The following is a 9468-nucleotide window of genomic DNA, read 5'->3' on the forward strand; positions in this document are numbered from 1 at the left end:
AGAAAAATAAAATCGTAAGAATAAAAAAGATATAAATTTTTATTCCATAAAATGTACATTTTACAACTTAAAATATGCTTATAAAAAAAAATTAAAAATAAATATTTTATTTTTTAAATATGATGGGCTTTAATAGTTTTTTTTATATTGTTTAACAATATATATATTGCATTTTAATTATAATATATTTTTTTATAATTAAATAAATTTTTTAGAAAAAATTAAATTTTTGAAGAATATAATATATATTATTAAAATTTTATTAAAATTTTTTTAATCAAAAATGATGAAAATTTGTAAAAATTTATATTTTTTTTTCTTGATAAAAGATCATTTAATAAAAATAGAAATCAATATGCTACGTTATAAAAATTTATATTATATAAATTCATGAAATTTTAAACTTTTAATATAGAAGTTGTATAAATATAATTTTAAAAAATAAAAAATTGTATTACAATATTTGAATATTTAATTATTGTACTTGAATTTAGTACAATGATAATACGATAGTTCGCGCCAATGATTGCTAATGCTTTAGATAGCATTTTTCTGTAGTATTTTAGGAGTGGGGAGAACTTGTGAACTTATATAAAACAATCACTTATCGTATGGTGAGACTTTTGTGAATTGTTGTGTTCGTTCGTGATTCGATTTTTTAGGTTACACGTATGTTATACTTTGTTTATACTTAATTCAGATTATTGTAAATGTAAAATATTTAAACTGATTAAACTAGTGAGAATGAATATAATGTAAAATTTGGAAAAAAACGATTTTTTGTTCCTTTTTCATTTAATGACTGTTTATATTTATGCTTACAAGTCGAGTTCACAGTCCATTATTTTTCATAAATTACGCAGTAAAATTATTTGTCAACAGTAATAATGAATCGTTTACAGATTTTATTTTTATGTTGTTTAAACACATTATCTTAAATAAAAATTATTTTTATTTTCAAAGAAACTGAAAGATCAAGTATGTCCGCATCACCGATTGCAAGGCAAGCTACCCAAAGTCAAAACATACCTTCGAAACGAATCGTTATTAATGATCCCAGTCAATTACCTAATGATTATTCATCCACCCCTGGTGGAACACTTTTTTCAACTACGCCTGGAGGTCAGTGTCTTTTTTTTCTTATGTTATTATTAATGTAATATTTTTTTTTAATAATCAATACTTAATCAAAACTTTAGTATATTTCATACAATAGTACAATATAGATTAATAAATAATTGATTAATAATAATTTTATTTGAAAATAAATTTCTTTAATAATTTTTGAGTAATCATAACAAAAGTGAACAAACAATTTTAGAAAAATATTAATTATTGTATTAATTATATATTAATGTAATTATTAATATTATATTTATGAATTTTGATATAAACATTGTATGCTTTACATTCTATTATAAAATATAATAATTTTATTAAATATTAATAAATAAATATTAATATATTTTTATTTTTAAATTTATTCTTTTTATATTCTTGTAGAGTATTATAAAATATATATATTATATTTATATATTCTAGTAACTTTTTTAAGATCTTACATTACATTCTCAGAGCTTGGTAAATATAATTGTTTATTTAATGTAATTTAAAAATAAACAAGTCTAATTAAATTTTAATTATTAATTTTTATTTTTGTAAAAATATAAAAAATTAAATCTTTAATTTATAATACATAAATTTCTGATATTTATATTTTATAATTAGCATATTTATTTTTATATATTTAAATCAATTAAATTAAAAAAAAATATTGTAAAATAAAAAATAATCATTATAAAAATATTATTTTAAACAAAATTTGTTAAAAAAAATTATTAAATTTAGTATTTATAAAAAATTACTATAGTATAATTAGAATTTAAAAAAAAATCCTAAAAAATCCTAAAAAATTTCATTTTGTAAATAATTATAAAAGATAAAGTATAAAAATTGTGCAGGTACTCGTATTGTTTATGAACGTGACTTTTTAATGAATTTACGAAATTCTCCTATATCACGAACACCACCACGAAATATGCCATCTATACCTGGAGAATTATTGAAACATACATCACCAAATCCTTTGACATCAGTAAAAAATCAAATTATCAAAGGTTAGAATTTATATATTTTATTCATTTGTCACACGCATGCATATATATGCACATATATTTAAATTATTTATTTTTTTAATTTATTTATTTAAAAACTAATAATTAATGATGTGATAAGATCTACTCTATTTTTTAAATGTTAAAAAGATTCATTTAAATATATATATTAATAATTTATATAATATATAATATATTAAAAATTATACATTATGATTTTATTAATCTTACAGACACCCCAGTAATTGAAGAATCTGCAGAACAATTTGAAATGGACATGTAACAAATTGTGATAAAAATATATTCATAATGTGCCAGCAATTTTAATAAGTAGTAATAATCAATGTAACCATACAAAAATATATTAGCAAAATAGCATTTTTGTATAAATATATACTATCAGGGGCCTTAAATAAGTGTTTATATAATATAATTGAGAAATATTAAATATAATTGATATAGTTATATTCATTGCATTTGATCATCATATTTGCTAATAAAGATGATAAAAAAATTTAAATTAGTACATCCAAATTTGCATTATTAAACACGTTATTTTATAACTAATTTTCATATATATTTGTACTACAATAAATAAATGATATTTTGGTAATGTAGTTGTTTATTTCTGCAAAATTATAATGACTGAAAATATTTTATATTTTTAGAATATGTTAAAATTTTGGTGTATTATTTTTTACATTTATGTTTTAATTTTTGATAATCTTTCTAATAAGATTTTTGCAATATTAATCTTAGTTTTATTACAATCATAATCATCATAATAAATTAATTCACAAAGATCTGCACATTCTGGATCATTATCTATTAGCTCTTGTAATTTTATATAAAATTTCTGTACAATTTCCTTACAATATTTCTTATATATATTTGTTTCTGAATGACTGTGTTTTTGAACTTCAAAAAAAGTTAATAAAGGTGTTGCACCTTCTACCACTATATATTGAGGTACATTTGATCTTTGTCCATTAGGATAAATTTTATATACACTATTGTGATATGATCTCCTTTTTACTCCTGCTCGATTACGTACTTCATCTTCCAAATCCATTGCACTTTCCATCCATTGATATGAAGCTTCTTTAAGATCAGGTGGAATATATGATGATGAAGGAATCAAAATAAATAGTTTATGGACCGTTATATTTATATTATGTATATCTTCAGTATTTTCTATTTTCTCAATTAATCCTTTATTAAGACTGCCAGTTGAAGGAAGTATAACTTTTAAATATCCATAATAATAGCTGTATGCTAGTCCAGTTCCATAATCCAAACCTTGTATTGAATTAATATCATGAATATTTTTTTCCTTCCATTTATTAAAATTTATAATTTGTAATAATATCCATATTAATAGATCAAATAATTTAATGTAATTATAAAAATAATAATATTTAATCATAGTTAATATAATAAAAATTATCAAGTTTAATATAAACTTTAAAATATTTTCATTAAATTTCAAATTACTTTTTTTTGTAACCATAATATTTATATTGCAAGTATATTGATACAATATTGATAAAATAGCAATAATTTTTAATATTATAAAGTAAAAAAGTAAACCAAAAATAAAATTGTGAAAAATTGTATTATTATTTATTACATTTGAATATATTCCTGTTATAATACTTGCAATAATGCAATTTATATGAATAATCTAATTTCTTCATTTATTTGACAAATTATAATATATTTTACATATATATTATTATTAATATATTATGTATAAAAAGATATATCTATGTTTCACGATAATTTATTGCACACTTTTATGTTATTGTTAATGGAACGATATCTTGATATCAACTGAACATAAAAATACTCTCAATATTCAGTATCAGTATTCATATTTCTAGCTAAAATAAAAACTATCAACAATGTATCAATTCTAACCTATTAATAGTGCGTGTATATAATAAATATATTATAATTACTGCAAAAATTGATAATCATTTTCAAATTATGCTGATATAATTTTGAGATTTCTTTTCTACTATATATCTCTCATTGTCTTAAACAAATTCTTTTGAGATGTATATTTCGTTCATTAAAAATTACAAATATAAACATTCGAATACTTTCGTTTCCACTATATATTTCTGATTATTAATATCTATATTAATATTATAGATTTAATATTTTTTTGAAAAAGATATATATTTTAATCTTTCTAACTAAATTATATAGAGATAATAAAAATATATAATAGAAATGATAAAAAAAATATATTTATTATATATAGATAAAAGAGATTGGAAAATTTAAAAAATTATTAATATATTAAAACAAAAAAAATAAAATATATCATATAACAAAGAGAAAGGGAATAAAATAGAGATAAAGAAAATGAAAGAGAAAGATAGTTCATATATCGCTAGGTCAGAGCGCTGTTAACGTAAGTGAAACAAGTCGATTGACCTATGGTACAATCGAAAACATGTATGATCGATAAAGCATGTAATCTAGAAACATTTTCTGTGAAAATTGTTATATAGTTAGAAAGATTTATTTCTTATAGAAGACGAAATATATATCAGATATATATATCAATTTTAAGTACATCGTAAAATAAATATCTAAGCAGGTGATTTTTGCGGGTGATTAGCGCCATATCCTACAATGGACCAATCAGCTGCTTGGTAAACCGCCGTAAAAGCTCGAATCTGTCCGCAGACGAATGACAACAAAAGAGGCTGATAGAAGTCGCGCGCGAGACAGTGGATTTTTTCACAATTCCGCAGAAAATTTGCGGTTTTTTCCATTTTGTTGCTCGCCGCGAATAACATCGTTTTGGTTGTAGTGAAAGTGTCAAGGAATATGAAGAGAAGAAATGTCGAGTGCGGTAAGCTTCGGAGGCCCTTGAAACGCAACAAGCTCACCGAGGGAATCTACGGAAGGTAAATTTTCGCCGCCATATGTCTTCTCTCATTGGAATAGCTAATTTTAAAAATAACCAAAAATCTAACGAATCATCTCTTGAAATACTTTTGAACTATTAATCAAATATTGTTATATTTTTCAATTTATGGAGTGTAAAAACTTCTATGATGCTTTGTATCAGTATGTGATTGTCGACCGCTTTCCAGAAACTGTGTGATATACTTGACATTTACTAAAACCTTGACCATGTGTGCTTGTTTTGAAAATAATTTGTTAAATTATTTTCTTGAAATTGTTTTTTAATTATATGTTTTTTATATTATATTTTTTTACTTAATTTGTAATATAGTTTTTTTACACATAATTGTATAAATTTATAAATATTATGAATTTTAGTTTATTTTTTTTTTAACATATTAATTTATGTTATATTATCATAATTATGTAATTAAAATCATTTGTATAATTTTATATTTTAAAGTTTTTATTTCGTTTTGTTTGAAAATATATATTTTGTAATGTTTGTTTTTTTTAAATATTTTTTATTAAAAATATTTCAGTATATATAATAATTGTAGATATTTCAAAACTAATGATTCAATATTTATATGTATTATTTTGTTTGTTTTATAATAGAATATAAAGAATAATGAAATAATATTTTTTATTTCAGTACATTACTTTATTTAAAATTTCTTCTACTATGGGCCATGGTAATTTTGGCAGACTTCATTTTAGAATTTCGATTTGAATTTTTATGGCCATTTTGGCTACTACTCAGAAGTGTTTACGATTCTTTTAAATATCAAGGCTTGGTAAGTAATAAGCAAAGAAAATTTATATAATACATATATTTAATTTTAAAATGTAAATTATGTTTTCAGGCCTTCTCTGTATTTTTTATTTGTATTGCTCTTACATCAGATATGATTTGTTTCTTTTTCATACCAGTACATTGGTTATTTTTTGCTGCTAGCACTTATGTTTGGGTACAATATGTTTGGCATACAGGTAAATATAAATTTTTTTCTTTTAAATTATTTTGATAAGAAATAATTATAATAAAAATAATGTATAAATATATATGTAAAATAGATAAAGGTGTGTGCCTACCGACTGTGATGCTATGGTTACTATTTCTATATATAGAAGCAGCAGTTCGATTAAGAGATTTACGACATATGCCTTTTCATTTGGATCTCTGTCGACCATTTGCAGCACATTGGTATATATTTTTTTCTTATTACATCTTTATTCATATTTTAATAAACAGAACTTGAAAAATATAAAAAAATGAGTTTAAGAATTAGAAATTAACAATTTAACTAATAAAGAAATAATAATAATAAATTGTTAGTATATATAAAAGTAAGATTATTATAATTAAAACAAAAATATGGAACTTATTGTCAAATAATATATAATTATAATTAAAACAGAAATTATTAAAATTTATTATTACTATATTTAATAAATAAATAATAAATAATATCAACATAAAAGTAATAATAAAAATTTTAAGATATAATTTTTTTTAGCATTGGTTATCCTGTAGTTACATTAGGTTTTGGCTTTAAGAGCTACATCGGCTACAGAATGAGACAGGTAAATTTATAAATATCAATTATTTTGAGATTGATTTTATATATGAATTTTTTTTTTTTTTCAGAGAAAACAAAAAGATGTAGCAAAAGAAAATGAGTTCTATTTACAACTATTGCAGCAAGCACTGCCCTTAGAGCAACAAACCTCTACTACAATACAACCAATACAAGTTTCATCACAATCTCATATTACTACATTAGAACAACATGTTAAATCACAAAATAATAAATTAAATTCACAATGTAATCCAAGTCCTGAAAAAAGTAGAGGTAGTTTGTATTTATTTTCAACTTTAATATATTTATAATATTAAAAGTAAAATATAATTTAATAATTAAATATATTATAGGAAACAGTAGTAATTCCGTAGAAACAGGTATACAAAATGGCAGTTTGCATATAGGTACACAAATTACATCAACAAATCAAAATGTAACAACAAAAAATAATCACAGAAAATCTTTAGATAAAGGTGAGAAACAAGAAGAACAACACAATAAGCATAATGTAACAAATATATCACAATCTGATAAAAATGATAAAAAATTTATACATGCAAATGGAAATACTATTAATCACAATGATATACAATTTATTGAAAGAATTGGGTAAGTAACAATACATTTGAAATTAATTAATTATACATCATATAAATTATTTTGAATATAATCAAATTTTGTACTTATATATATTTTTTATCTATTTTATCTATTTTATAATATAATAAAAAATTTATTAATATTTTGAATGAAAATTACAGATCTGTCAATGATTTTGATACAAATGAAATAGAAAGAGATAAATTTATTAAAAGCGGAAATTGTAGTCATACAACATTAAAATCACAAACTAATGGTTCTGTAACAGGAAAATGGAATAATATAAAAGAAAATCGAGAATCATCTTCGACTATTAATAATCAACGTGAGCGAAAAACTCGTCAACTTAAAGTTACAGTTGATAATATAACTGAACAGCAAAAACAACAAGATGAATATTGCCAAAGGTATATTATTTATATCATTTAATGAATCAATAAAAAAATAATTTAGGATTATTTTACAATAGAACTTCATTTATATGAATCTGATGGGGGATAAACATTTCATATAAGTTCCGAATAAGTTCATATAATAGAAGTTCATCGATTACTCTCAATACTTTTAACTTTTCGTTCAAATAATCAAAATTCAAATGAATGAATTTAATCATACATATAGCTTATTTTTTGGATTTTATAATATATTAGCTTTTTGTTATATATTACATCTTTGTTTTCATTCATGGCAGATGATCATATAATTGGAGTGACATGATCAATATTAATAATAAGATAATAGCAACTTAATTATTCACTTAATTGGATATTGATGAAATTTTCGTTCCGATAAATGGAGTTTTATTATTATGTTTTCTATATTTTTAATTTTTGTTTTTGTATTAAATTGAAATTTAATATAATGTACATTTATATTTTTCTATCTCATTTTTTTATTAAAAAAATTTTATTTATTAAATGAATTTAATTTTTTTTTTTTTTTTATTAAATCGAAAAGCACAATTATTATATTATCAAGTTTTTTCTTTAGTGTAATATAATATCATTTAAATAGGTTACTGATGTGTCGCAGGCTTGAAGCTGACATAAAACGTTTGAAATCAGATCTGCAATCCAGTCGACAATTGGAACAAGAACTTCGTTCTCAAATAAGTTCCTTACAAAGTGGAGAACGCCAAGCTAAGGGTGATATACAACAACTTCAGCATGATAATGATCAATTACAAAGCAAGTATGTATAGATAATGGTATTACATTATAATGGTATCTACATTATTAAAATTAAATTAATAATAAATTTCTGTACTATTAAATAATTATATATAAATATATCTTTATATGAATAGATTACATGGATTAGTAACAGCTCGTCAATTAGATAAACAAACAATGTCGTCGTTGGAAAAACGAATTGCTGAAGAAAGAAAACAACGTACTGCTTGCGAAGCATCTTTGGTTTCTGAAAGGCGAGCACGACGAGCTGCAGAAGAAGCACGAATCCCACCTCCGCCTCCGCCACTTGTTAGACAAGAATGTACAGATATTTGTAAAAGTCGTAGAACACAAATGGAACAAGATCTCAAAAATTTGCGGCGAGAGCTTAAAACGAAAGAAGATAGGTAAGAATTTTGAAATAATAATAAATCATATATAAAAATAAATAGATAATAAAATTTTTAAAAATATTTTTTGCTAAAACTTAAATTTATACTAAATTAAATTTTCACAAACTAATACATTGAATGTTAGCAAATATACTAGTAAAATTTACAAGTGATAACATTTATAGTTTTGTAAATACAATTATTATTTAAATATATAAAGTGTTTCTTGATGAACTTGAAATATTGAAATTAATAATGGTTAATAAATTATAAAATATTTAATATTAATTATGATATTGTTATGATATAATGTTTCAAGTTTAATATACAATAACAATATCGATAAAATACACACTGCTAATAATTATACTTTCTTTTTTATTGAAGATTCTAATTCTATTAGAGAAATTTTTTTAAAATATTTTTTTTATAAATAATAGTTTAAAATAATTTATACATTAACAAATAAATATTTTTTTCTCAATATTATTAATTTAAAAAAAGATATGTGAATATATTTTATTCTTTTTTTATCTGAAAATTTAATTTTAATATAAATGAAGAAGTATATTAGAAGTTTAGCATTCAATGTGTTAATATTATATTTTCGTATTGTGAATTCATAAAATTATTATTTATATATATATATATATATATATGTATTTAGATGCAACACACT

General features: G+C 21.3%; 3 protein-coding genes across 3 annotated transcripts in view; 2 read left to right on the forward strand and 1 right to left on the reverse strand.

The window, feature by feature from the left end:
* The first annotated feature begins 519 nt into the window (after positions 1–519).
* On the forward strand, positions 520–2527 carry LOC102676759 (eukaryotic translation initiation factor 4E-binding protein 1). The gene is made up of 4 exons (XM_006608631.2): positions 520–669; positions 964–1122; positions 1962–2117; positions 2348–2527. The coding sequence occupies exons 2-4, from the start codon at positions 981–983 to the stop codon at positions 2395–2397; spliced, it is 348 nt and encodes a 115-aa protein (XP_006608694.1). The 5' UTR covers positions 520–669; positions 964–980; the 3' UTR covers positions 2398–2527.
* Positions 2528–2715: 188 nt separating this feature from the next.
* Positions 2716–4232, reverse strand: LOC102676624 (stimulator of interferon genes protein). Its single transcript, XM_006608629.2, has 2 exons — positions 4076–4232; positions 2716–3413 (listed from the first exon to the last, which is right to left on the reverse strand). Exons 1-2 carry the CDS (start codon positions 4092–4094, stop codon positions 2818–2820), a joined length of 615 nt encoding a protein of 204 aa, XP_006608692.1. The 5' UTR covers positions 4095–4232; the 3' UTR covers positions 2716–2817.
* Positions 4233–4542: 310 nt separating this feature from the next.
* LOC102676993 (macoilin-1) overlaps positions 4543–9468 on the forward strand; it is a 6329-nt gene continuing 1403 nt past the window's right edge. Inside the window, exons 1-11 of the mRNA XM_006608632.2 lie at positions 4543–5038; positions 5695–5836; positions 5906–6032; positions 6117–6246; positions 6560–6626; positions 6691–6898; positions 6976–7234; positions 7387–7632; positions 8258–8416; positions 8532–8804; positions 9457–9468. Coding sequence (XP_006608695.1) covers positions 4959–5038; positions 5695–5836; positions 5906–6032; positions 6117–6246; positions 6560–6626; positions 6691–6898; positions 6976–7234; positions 7387–7632; positions 8258–8416; positions 8532–8804; positions 9457–9468 — 1703 coding nt within the window. The 5' untranslated portion in view covers positions 4543–4958. The remainder of the gene's footprint in view (positions 5039–5694; positions 5837–5905; positions 6033–6116; positions 6247–6559; positions 6627–6690; positions 6899–6975; positions 7235–7386; positions 7633–8257; positions 8417–8531; positions 8805–9456) is intronic.

Source organism: Apis dorsata, unplaced genomic scaffold (assembly GCF_000469605.1).
Source record: "Apis dorsata unplaced genomic scaffold, Apis dorsata 1.3 scaffold_41, whole genome shotgun sequence".
Lineage (NCBI taxonomy): Eukaryota > Metazoa > Arthropoda > Insecta > Hymenoptera > Apidae > Apis > Apis dorsata.